Raw genomic sequence first — 13,429 nt, 5'->3', positions numbered from 1 at the left:
GAGGTCAGATCAGGGAGAAAGGTGCCTGTTGAGTTAAAAGACAGGGATTTTCTGTTGTTAAAAATTAAGCACTATGACAGGTGTTGAATATAGAGTTGAAATAATCAAATAATGTTTCAGAAGGGTACTTTAAAGTTCAAACTCCTAAAATATTTGAATTCATACAGTAATGTTGAATTGTGAATCACTTGGGTTTTGCAATTCAACTTGTAACAAAGTATACATTAGCTAGAATAATTTCAACTTCTAGGCAATGAGGTTTTCAGGAAAAAAAAAGACAGGAAGCTGGGAGCAGTGACACATGCCTGTACTTTTCGTGAATCCGAGAGACTGGGGCAGGAGGATTGCAAATTTGAGGCCAGACTGGCAACTTAAGGAGCCCCTGTTTCAAAATAAAAAAGTTCTGGGGAGGGGCTGGGTTGTAGTTCAGTGGTAGAGCACTTGCCTTGCATGTGTGAGGCACTGGGTTCGATTGCCAGAACCACATAAACATAAATAAACCAAATAAAGATATTGTGTCCATCTACAACTAAAGAAAAGATCTGGGGATGTGGCTCAGAGGTAGAGCACCCCTGGGTTCAATTCCCAATACTGGAAAAAAAAAAGGGCATAGGTAGTATAAATATTATAAATCCAGTGTAATTTTCCTGTAACAGTTACAGCATAAAATGGCTTAAAGCTTCCACTGAAATATGTTTCTACTATTCAACTGAAACAATGATTAATACTAGAGCTAGAGATGATAATATACTGGATACTATATAATGTAAACTGTCTAAAAATTATATGTAAATCATTTAGATGAGATGAACCATAACCAAATTTATTAAATTTTTAATATGCTTCAAGTACAAACATACTTAAGCACTTTAATCTTTCTTGTTCATAATCTCTATTAATTTCCTTAAATTAGCCTAAGAAAGAACACTTTTAGCATAGGTAATTTTGGAAAATCTGCCAGTATAGTCTTTTTCCATCTTTCTCTTTTTGCTTGAGGTAAGAAATTGAACAATTTCTCAGGAGAAACAGTTGAATAAAAAATAAAAGGAAAACTATCAGGCCAGACTGTCTAAATAATTATGGTGTAAGTGAAGAAATAAATGAACATATCACAGAATAAGAGAATCTCAGTTTGAATTAAAAGGATACAGATGATCACGTCCAGAAGCTGGCAATTGTAAACTAGGTAGATTAGTAGACTAGGGGAAGAGCCGAAAACAACATACACCTGGACTAAACATTGCATGAAGACTAAATAAATAACATGTCACATATGTCTTGTTGTTTTCTAGTGGATCGATCAGATTTTTTTTTAGAGTAATAATGTACACATGAACATAAGGTATTAGTAAGCTAATAAAAGTATTTTATTATTTTACATTTCTTCAGTCATGGATTCCAAAGTAAACAACCACTATCAAATGGAAATGTGTGGAAACTATGACGTTAAAAGGAATTCACTAAAGGGTAAACTTGTTCAGGAGTGAGAAAGCCTAGAATGTAGGAAACTCAATTTTTATTATGGAATGTTCCACATTTATTATTAAAAAATTGTTTGGCATTAATTAAAAATGCATTTTTTAAGAAGCACTGATTTTATCCAACAGAAATCATAACCCCCTTTAGGCTTTCTAAGTGATTGATAAGCATCTGGTGCCTCAAAAATAGAGAGCTCACTACCTCCTGATATAGTCATTTTCACAAATAAACTCCTGATTTCCACTTGCCCAATCCCCAAACCAAATCCTCCTACAATTTTCCTTCCCTCAGTTAATTTTGTCATTCCAGTTGTTTAAGTCACACAAGTGAATTACCCTTCTTTGTCTTAAACTCCATGTGTGTTTCATCTACAAATTCTCTTGGCTCTATCACTAAACTATCTCCAGAATCTGACCATTTCTCATCATCTCCACAGTCACCACCCTGGGCCAAGCTGTCATAGTCTTCGGCAAGGATTATTGCACTAGCACAAACCCCTGCCCTTCATTGCCCCAGCCTATTATTCTTCACATGTCAGCTTGAGTAATCTGCCTAAATACAAACTGGATCATATTCCTTCTGTGCTCAAACTCTCTGAGGATTTACTATTTGATGAGGAAATCACTTCTCAATAATAAAACGAATTTCATATCACACATTCAGTTAACTCAAGTAGCAAAAATATCCCTAACAAGTCTATTTTAGTGTTGAATGTCATTTATTCTTCTGAACTGCGACTTTTTAAAAAAAATATAACCTCTCTTCAAAAAATGTGTATCTTTAGTACCTGTTGATGACCTCGTCATTTATTTCTGCAAGCAGATATTCAGTAAATAACAAGAAACATTAATTAAAATCTCTTTTGTGTGTGGATGCTTCAGTTTGGATAATTTATATTCATCTATCTCCAAGTTGACTCCTTTTATCTTCTGCCTTGTCCATCTGCAGTTAAGCCTCCCCAGTGAGTCCTTACATTTCAGATACTGAATGTTTTTTTAGTTTTAGGATATTTAGAAGATAGAATTTCTATTTCTAAAATCCTCTATTTTTGACATTTTTTCTTTAAAATAATGCTACCAATTATTTCAAATGCCTGTCTACTAATTCCAATTTCTAAGTCACCAACTGGTCTTTTTCTTTAGCTAATTTGTTTCCTGATAATGAATCATTTTTCCTGCTTCTTGGATATCTTACAATTTTAAAAAACATATATCAAATCCCATTTATTAAAAAAAAAAAACATTAAGAGCTGGGTGCAGTGGTGTACACTTGTAATCTCAGCAACCCGGGAGGCTGAGGCAAGAGGATCTCGAGTTCAAAGCAAGCCTCAGCAAAAGCCAGGCGATAAGCAACTCAGAAAGACCCCATCTCTAAATAAAACACAAAATAGAGCCGGGGATGTGGCTTAATGGTTAACTTCCTCTGAGTTCAATCCATGGTACACTCCCCCCCTCCAAGAAACATTAAGGACACTAAAGTCATCATTATTTGTCCCATTACCACCCACAGAAGGCATACCTTTCCTGCCAAGCAGATTAGATAAAGAGTGGATAGATTTTATCCAATCAGGAACTGAGCTGGATTGTCAACTTTAGGTGTATTCAATTCAGGTTGATTTCAAATATCTCAAGGACAAGACTTAGCTAGTGTTTATGTAGGCGTCTTCCTATATTGTGGCCCCATTCAATGGAAATATAAAACAAAGCGCAAATGTGAGTAATCTATAAAATCAAAATTTTCAAATGCCAACAGAGAAAAAAAATTTAAATGCAAAAAGTTGTTACAGAGTATTTCACTCAATATACCTATAATACTATTATTGCAATTAACAGTGAATATATAGAATATTGAGGTATTTTAGTTTTTCTTCATACATTTTCAAATTTTGCTGTATATTTTATGCTTATAAAACACCTTAATTTTGACTAGCCACATTTTAAAGGCAGAATAGCCCCAAATGGCTAGTGGATACTGTACCGGACAGTATGTCTTGAGTGTGGCTTTCTCTTTAAGGAATATAAAACTTAGAGAGATTCCATTTCTTTTTGCCAGCACACCCTCCCAGAAAATATACTGTGAAGGACTCACTGTATGTCGGAACCTCTTCATGATACAAATTGTTACTCTTGCCCACATGATTGATAAATGCCCTCTGGTTTCTCCTTCCGCAACAGAATCCCTCTACGTATACACAGAGAGTCAAATACTAGGAGAGTTGAAAAGAACACTCCACCTTCACCTGTCTAGGAAGCGAAATTCCCCTCTGCAATTAATGCCATTGGACCACTTGATGATATCAATCTATGACATTTTTCTAAAATGAGCTTTATTGAGACATAATTGATATCCCACAAAATTGAACCATTTAAGGTGGATTTCGTATATTCTCACTGTGCTCTTGCTATGCACAGCTCATTATATTACTAATATCTAATTCCAGAACATCTTCCTCACCCCCAAAAGAAATCCGATGCCCATTAGTAGTCACTTTCCTCTCCCTTTCAACTTCTAGAAAGTGCGATCCTACTTTCAGTTTCTATGGATTTATTTACTCTGGACATTTCATCTAAATGGACTCTAAGTGGTTTTTTAAATCATTTTTCACTTTGCACAATGATTCCAAGGTTAAGTCATGTTATGGCATAATTTAACACAATTCTGAAAGTATCTACTTGGCAATAACATCAGATCCCACAGGTTAGCATTAATCACACAAGACTATTCCTCCTCTTTTTAGATACCAATTGAAAAGCCTCAGGTTGTGATCTGTGCTTCTCATGTACTGCTATATCCTGTTCTCCTCAGGTTTTATTAATTTACTAAAGCTGCTCATAGAACTGAAAGAAATAGCTTCTTAACATTACCTATTTATTATAAGGGATATCACAAAGGATAAGGATAACAGCCAGATGGAAGAGATGCATAGGGCAAAGTATATTGGAAGGGCTTATATGGGTATATCACCACCCTCCAGGTACCCCTGTGCTTAGAAATCCAAAAGCTCACCCAAACACTTTCTTTTGAGGATTTTACTGAGGCTTCCTTACATAAACATAATTGATTACAACAATGGTCATTGATGAAATCTCAACTTTCAGCCCTTCTCCTTTCCCTGGAGGCAGGGGAGGGAGACTTAAAATCTCAACTCTTTGATTATACCCTGGGTCTTTCTTGTGACCAGTTGTTCCCCAGCCACCAGTCATCTTGCTAATATTCAAAAGGTAGTTTTATCACTCTGGAGATTTCAAGGGTTTTAGGAGTTATGGATCAGGAAATGGGGACAAATACCAAAGACATTTTTCATAATGTCACAGGAACCTGGTGCCATAAATGTTGCATTGAAAATGGGCGTGGTGGCATACATCTGTAATCCCAGTGGCTTGGGAGGCTGAGCCAGGAGGATCTCGAGTTCAAAGCCAGCCTCAGAAACGGTGAGGTGCTTAGCAACTCAGTGAGACTGTGTCTAAATAAAATACAAAATAGAGCTGGGAATGTGGTTCAGTGGTTGAATGCCTCTGAGTTCAATCCCTAGTACAAAAAAAAAAAAAAAGAGAGAGAAAGAGAGGTTGTATTGGGTATAATCCTGAATGTGTGAAGGTAGAAAAATACAGTATGGGTTTTTCTTATATCCCCTATAGTTTTAACTTCTCCACATTTGTTGTCTTTTTGATTACAGCCAACCTGATTGTTGTGGTTTTGATTTGGCATTTCTCTAATGACTAGTAGTGTTGAACATCTTAATATGTGCTTATTAGTCATTTTTACATTTTCATCTACATCTATTCAAATCCTTTGCCCATTTTAAAATTGGTTTCTTTTTTATCAGTGAGTTTTAAGAGTTCATTATGACAGGAGCCTCTTAACGGACATATGATTTGTAAATATTTTCACCCATTCTTTACATTTTTACTTTCTTTTTTTTAACATAAATGTTTTTTTTTAAGAGAGAGAGAGAAAGAGAGAGAGAGAGAGAGAGAATTTTTAATATTTATTTTTTAGTTTTCGGCGGACACAACATCTTTGTTTGTATGTGGTGCTGAGGATCGAACCGGGCCGCACGCATGTCAGGCGAGCACATTACCGCTTGAGCCATATCCTCAGCCCACATTTTTACTTTCTTGACAGTGAAAATGGAATAGCCACATAAAAGTTTGGAATTTTGATAAAGTCTTCTTTAGTTTTTCCTTTGTGACTTCTGCTTTGGATGTCATGTTTAAGAAGCCATTCTCTAATCAAGATAACAAACATTTACTCCTAGTTGTTCTATAAGCATTAGGATGATGGCTCTTATATCTAATGCCTAAGCTAATTTCTGGGTATTATCTAAGATCTCTAATGCCTGAATTAATTTCTGGTTATGATGGAGAAGGTGTTTTAATATAAAACACATTTCTTCCATAAAAAGTGATATTCAGTACTACAGGAACAATTAATTGAAATGACTATTGTTCACCAGTGAATTATCTTGGTACCTTTATAAAACACCAAGAAACATTAGTGTGATGGTTTATTTCTAATCTCCCAATTCTATTCACTGATCTAAATGTCTATCCTTATGCCAGTATCACGTACCTTGATTACTGTCACTTTGTCATAGTTTAAAGAAGTGTCTAGACCTCCAAATTTATCTACTTTCTATATTCATGGATCTGTCCATTCTGAATACTTCATACAATATACAGACTTTTACATCGGTCTATCGAGATTTCACTGTTAATAAATATCATAAGAGCAGTCCTAGGATGCAGGTCTTTTGGTGTTTGCACACCTGTTTAATCTGAGATACTTCTATTCTGATTACTTCATTCCAATGAGGTTTCTAGTTTTGCTTTTTTTTTTTTTCTGTACTAGGGATTGAACCTAGGAAGACTTTACAATTAAGCTACATCCTCACACCACTTTTTTTTTTTTTTTAATTTTGAGACAGAGTCCTGTTAAGTGGTTGAAACTGTCCTCGACCTTTCGACTCTCCTGTCTTAATCCAAGTCACAAGGATTATAGGTCTGTGGCATCATGCCCTAACCCTCTTTTCATGTTGATACAGTATTTCAATGAGATCTTGAAATGTTTTCATGAACTCCTATGTGAATACTTTCTATAGTTTAGTTATTTTTTTTTTTTGGGGGGGGGGTTGGGCACTCAAGCACCCTAGCCCTATTTTGGCTCTTATTTAGAGATAAATAAGTTGCTTAGGGCCTTGACATTGCTGAGGCTGGCTTTGAACTTGAGATCCTCGTGGCTCAGCCTCCCAAGACACTGGCATTATAGGCATGTACCACCACACTGGGCTATAGATTGGTTATTTAGAAAAGACTTTGGAATGTGAACTTTCAAGGGAAAACTATTGAGTATGGCATACAATACCCAGAATTTTATGTTTGATATTCTAACATATATTTCTAACCAGGGGCTACAGCAGCATTTCAGAGTTAGTATACATGTTTAGAATTCAATTTCTTCTCAGCCAGGAGAGCAGAAGGACTCATCCAAGAAGAAATGGGCAAGATGGGATAAAAGGAAGTTATGAGAGACATTAACATTAAAGGGACTGTTTAGGAAGACCAGTAGGAAAATAGAAAAGAAGTGTCAGAGAGACAGAAAGAAAATGTAAAGGGATCATCTCACAAAATACAGACTGAATTCCAAACAAATAAGGATAAAAATTCATGTGAGAGCTTGAAAGTGTTTCACTTTGTTAATAGTAATGGGATTTTTTAATATAAAACACATTTCTTCCATAAAAAGTAAAGCTGGCTGAGTGTGGTGGTACACATCTGTAATTCCAGTGGCTAGGGAGGCTGAAACAGGAGGATCTCAAGTTCAAAGCCAGCATCAGCAACTAGCAAGGCCCTAAGCAACTTAGTGAGACCTTGTCGCAAAACATCAAAAAAGGGCTGGAATGTGGATCAGTGGTTAAGCACCCCTGGAACAAAAACAAAACAAAACAACAACAACAACAAAAAACCCCTGAAAAGTAAAGCTGGACTCTGAGCTCAATTTATTCCTGCCTGAAGTGTGAAACAAACAAACAAACAAACAAACAAAAAACACTGGACAGAATTTCTAAACCTTAGACAATTAAAGAATTTGCACCCCAAATTTATGTTCTACTATAATTCTCTCCTTCAACTCTAAAGGAGTTAACAATGGCTCTATCACCAATTGACTAGAGACAAATTTTTTGGATACATAGTTTCCTAATCTGTAAAATACTAATGAAGATGGATCAGATAATTCCTAAGGTTTCCTTCAGTTCTGACATACTTAGATTTTATATAAGCATAACTATATAAAAACTCATTTAAGAGATGAATATTATAAGCTATACAGAAAAAATTAGCACAAGGAAAAGACCTGACATAAAAGTCAAAGGAAATATTCTCAACTCCGATATCAGAGAAACTTTAGAAATACAATTCTTCTATCAATTTAAAGTAAAACTGAATGTTACCATATAGGTGGTACATGTATTAACAAAATTAGAATCTTTTCCTAGGAACATCTACTGGAGAACAGTAGGAATTTACATTTTTAAAAAGTCAGACCCAACATCTGAAAAACAGACCAGCAGGAAGAATAAGATACTTGTTCATCTGTATTTCTGTGACTTTTCTCACTTTGTATTATGTGTAACTGTTTATGTCTGCAGCAGTGCCAACTTCAGTACGAATCATATATTATTTTTATCATGTTGATTACATATGTTCACCAGTTTAGTTGTCTATATATGCTTGGTGTGGTTTGCAAATTCTCAGTGACAAAGTCCAGAGCATGGCATTTTCACAGAGTTTACTGTGAAATTTCTCCTTAGAAGTTTTCTTTACTGTACAGCTTTGATCCACATGACATACACAGAACTACATTTCAAATAATAGCTTACATTTAAGTTAGGAAAATGTTACACTTTGATACAACTTGACTATAGTAGGGTGCAATAGTTCTAGAAAGGACGTCGTTTTCTTATGTGAATAGAGATTTGGTCAAATTTGAAGTCTGCTAGAATTTTCCAAGCTATACTTCTTTAGTTTTATGATGACTTGGTACTTACATTCTGTTATTCATCAACACTTCACAGAAATACTTGATTTGTCTGAATGAATTTAAAAACCCACAACTGAAGAAAATCAGAAAAACCTGGTTTTAAATATCAAAAGATCCTGAATGAAAAGTATTTCTACAGGCAGGCTACACTTAGCAAGTTTTATTGATCACTGAACTTTGCAGAAACTGTTGCAGAATAAACTTACTGGTAAATATCTTTCCTGAGGACAGATCGGCCAAGGGGATTGTCAGCCTGGGGAGCCATGGCAACAGAACCAATCTTCAAAACCACTGTGTCTTCCTTTGCTGCTTGATTGACTGCAAGAGATGGACAAATACACTGTGGGTCTGTGCATAACTATACACAAGGAGAAATGTTTGAGGGAATGGAATACAGAAACATGAAGGCAAGATCAATAGACGAAGAAAAGCAAAAGTAAAAAACAATGTTGAATCTAAAAATATTTGATGCTTTTCTTAACTATTTTTTTCAGATCCCACTTTGATTAAAATACATGAAATAACAATGAAAAAACAAGCAACTCTACCCCAACATTAAATACATAATACATAAGTAATACTGAAGTCATAGGTTTATCTAATATCATAATCTCATAAAACTCCATCTTTCTCCCAAGAGATTTTGAGTCCTAGGTTTTTAACACTCTATTATTGTCTACAGATCTATTAAAAGAAGACCTATTAAAAGATAAAAAGTAACAAATGCTCAAAGACATTTTAATTTACACAATTAGTAATTAAAATTAAATATGAAATGCACTCTCACACACATATAGTATAGCACCTTACACTCTAAAAAGTCAGAAAATCCAAGAGAATTATGATGGCTGTAATATTGAAGATGAAAAAGAGCAACTAGTTATTTAACATGAGACGACATTTCAACTTGTTATGTTAGGCATAAATTATTTTAATTTTAATGATTTCTACTGTGCAAGTGTTTGAGAAATAGTAACATCACACCTGTTTAAAACTTCAACCTCCTAATCTCAGAAATATAAAAAAGTAAATGGATACATGAATTCTAATTCTTTGTACTGAATAAAAAATATCATTTCACCTCATCTCATGAAATTCAACACTTTTCTCACTGGATTCAATGAGTTCTCTAAGGACTATCTGGGATGGATAGGGGTTCTTGATGGACTTAGTCATTAAACTTAACTATTTTCCAACAGACAACTTCACTATAGTAGGTTTAAACATTATTTAAGTTTGTTAATGTTATATAAATTTTAAGTTTTAGAAGCAAAAATTTATTGAAACATAATTTCTCTGAAGGAACTATCAACTGCTGCAAACAGAATAAAAAAGGAATGACTGCAAGACTTCAGGAATATTCTGAACAGAACATGCCTTACAAAAGCATACAATCCATATTTCCCAAACTGTGGTGCCCAAGGAATGCAAAAGCAAGGAGATTATTTCCAGCTGCTTCGGCAGTACACTTGGTAAGGTCTGACTTAAATTAGTCCAAAAAAAAGAAAGTTGAAATTAAGAAAATCAGAAAAAATAAGAAGAAAGATATTCAGCAAGGAAAAGAAGGAGCCAGAATAAGATGACAATAAAGGAAATGGAAGTAAGTAAAACAGTAGAGAGGTTAGGAGGTGGGAGGATAGCAAAAGGAAGAAAAAGAGATGAAACTATCATCATAAATATTAGCATGTGGATGCTACAGTCACGATAATATTTTTCAATGTCCAATGCAAAGAAAGATCAAACAAAACTACTTCTTATGCAGCTGCAGTATTTTCAAATGTCTCGCGGTCTGTCTTGATTATAGGTCCTCATACAGTGAATACTGTTTACATTTCACAGATCTTGCATTTTATGCCAAGCTTATCAAATAGTTCCATGTGGGTAAAAACTTCTGATTAAGCAGCAGGCAACAATTAAATCAATAAATAGTAATCCTGGAGAATAGACCATTCCTCAAAAGTGCAATTAATGTACTTGCTAACTGTTCTTCCAGGCTACAGATACTACTTACCACATGAAGTCTGAATTGTAACAGAAACACTGCAGTAAATGAGGTACATATGGAAGAAAAATGACGTACTTGGTGTTACATACAAAGCCAGATCCAAGAACAAAATTCTGTTTCTGTTAGAGCCAAAAGTGTTCTCAGTAAATTATACTATGAAGTTATTTTATACACACACACATATATACACAAACACACACTTGCATGTACACACACATAGGAACACATCTATGTATGGGTGTACGTGTATAAAGGCATTCAATAGATATTATTCATAAATAAGATTAAAATAGGATTTTATTAAAATATTCAGCTTATCAAAACACTTCATTGATATATAAACAAAAATTAAAAATGTACTTATTCAAGACAATGCCTTGAGTCATTTTTTCAGTTACTTTATAGCTAGAAAATAAGTAAAACAAACAAGCTTCCCTTTTTTGGTTTATTTCACTTGCATTTAATAGTTGGGCCATATGAGGAAATGTTTTCTCTTAAAGTATTTTCAGTGTGAAAATAAACATCTTCTTTCTTTAACTGTATTTAAAAAAACTGAGCCTAATGAGAAACTTATCACCATAGAAGACACACTAGATCTAAAACACAGTCCTCTATTCTAAAATAAAAAGTTTAAGCTGGAAGTGAAACACCTGTAGATCTAGAATCTTGATAATAATTGCACATAATGCAAACAATATTGAGGTTGAAATCAGATTTTCAATATTACTTCTCTAAATTATTATTATGTTAAATATATTTTCATCATTAATTAAATTTCAAACATAATTTAAAAGTTTTATATTAACATACCAATAGTTCTAAATCTAAAAGATTTTATCCTTTTGTGAGACAAGAGTGTATGTACATGTATGTGTACGCATGCCGATGCATAGATGTTTAAAAGTATGTAGCAAATAAATAGAATATAAATAACTATGAAATCCTGAGCTTGCATCAGTAATCAAAAGTTTAGATAAAGGGGATATGGTTGTAGCTCAGTGATAGAGCACATGGCTAGCACATGTGAGGTACTGGGTTCAATCCTCAGTACCACATAAAAGTAAAATGAAGGTATTGTGTTCACCTACAACTGAAAAAAAAAAAAGTTTAAAAAAATTTAGTTTCATGCAATTGCAGATAATGTAAGACTATTGTTTACAAGTACTCTTTTTTAAGAAATATTTTTTAGTTGTAAATGGACCTTTATTTTATTTATTTATATGAGTGCTGAGAATTGAACCCAGTGCCTCACATATGCTAGGGAAGTATTCTACCACTGAGCCACAATCCCAGCCCCATGACTACTCTTTTTAAAGTCAAACATGAAATGAAAGTGTTTGGAGATTTTAACTTTTTTTTAAAGATTCTTAATATAAATATTAAATATAATAAAACATCTAAAGTTTCAAGAGTATTTGAAATTGTCACTGTGTAATGCCATAGCTTTACAAAGCCATAACTATTATGAGAGCTCTACAGAAAGTCATTAACAAAAAGTTTCAATTAGTTAGTGCCATGTTAGCAGTTAAGACAGAAGATTGAATAAATGTGCAATCTAGTGAACATTATGCATATTAAGGGAAAAATTAGTTTATGAATCATCTCTGGCTCAGGCTATTTATCACTATAAGCACAGATTACTCTGTGGTATTGTTGTAATAAAATGTCTGTGGAAAGTATGGTGCAGTAATGTTTAGTTACACTATCACATGTTATGACAATTTATACATACATTCTCAATTTCTTTAATTTGATAAAAATATTATTCAAACTTTCTTTCAAAACATTTCTATAATAAAATGAATATTCTCTTGATTCTATTTTATTAATCATTTAACTAATGATATTTATTCTAATGGCACTGCGGCTTCTTTCAAGACTTCTACAGTTACATTATAGTCTAAAGATGTGTTAAATGGAAATATCCAATCCTCCACATAGAGTATATTTAAAAAGATTTTTTTTTTCATTATTAGGAGTTAAACCCAGGATCCTACACATGCCAGGCCAATCCTTTCCATTGAGACACATCCACAGCCCTTTTTAGTTTTTATGTTAAGAGTCTTACTAAATTGCTCAGGCTGACCCCAAACTTGCCATCCTCCTGCCTCAGTCTTCTGAGACACTGGGATTACAAGCATGAATGACAGCACACAGGGCCTTTTCTAAAAAAAAAAAATTTTCTATAATTTGAAATGGTTAAAAGTAGTGAATAGCTTATCAATTTTACATAAATGAAAAAATTTCCATTTCCATTTTCATGGATGAAATACGTGCATATGAATTAAGAGTAGCAATGGAAAGAGATGAAGTATCAAAAAATGAATAAAATATACAAATTTTTCAATATTTGGCAAGCATTTTTATATTTCTATTTTCAGGACAAGCCCATGACCATTTATAGCATTTCAGCTAAATATGAACATAGGTATAAGTGTAAATACATATATATGTGTACAGATACACATAGAGATGCACACACAGAGACATAAACCAAAAGGTGAAGATATTTACAATACATATGCTAGAAAAAAGGCTCAATACACATAAAGGTATTATTATTAATAATGGCGAAAAGATGTAATATCTCTTCGCAATTTAAAGGCATGTACCTTTTGATCTATCCTTTTTCTAGAAATTTATTCAATAGGTATGCAAACTATAAAAAGTACCAATACTTAAATGTTGTATATATGACAAAAATATTCATATAGCAAAGGATTTATCTAAAATTACATAGAAAAATGTGAGAGATTACATATTCTAAAGATATCCACATCCCTCATCTCATATGGTCTTATTTAAGGAGACATTAGGAACTACTTAGGCATTGGAACCCTGGAATTATACAATAAAAACCTCACCACAACTGACACCAAAAAGGGGGGGGGGGGAAAAAAAAAA

General features: G+C 33.7%; 1 protein-coding gene across 11 annotated transcripts in view; it reads right to left on the bottom strand.

Moving 5' to 3' along the window:
* Window positions 1-13,429, bottom strand: part of Vps13b (vacuolar protein sorting 13 homolog B) — a 734,817-nt gene that overhangs the window by 285,861 nt on the left and 435,527 nt on the right. For all 11 annotated transcript variants that reach the window (XM_048801898.1, XM_048801903.1, XM_048801897.1 and 8 more), the window contains one exon: window positions 8,727-8,838. In XM_048801898.1, the coding sequence (XP_048657855.1) occupies window positions 8,727-8,838 (112 nt within the window). The remainder of the gene's footprint in view (window positions 1-8,726; window positions 8,839-13,429) is intronic.

Source organism: Marmota marmota, unplaced genomic scaffold, assembly GCF_001458135.2.
Source record: "Marmota marmota marmota unplaced genomic scaffold, marMar, whole genome shotgun sequence".
Taxonomy (NCBI): domain Eukaryota; kingdom Metazoa; phylum Chordata; class Mammalia; order Rodentia; family Sciuridae; genus Marmota; species Marmota marmota.
Note: the sequence above shows the minus strand (reverse complement) of the source record. Positions and strands in the feature narration are given on the sequence as shown.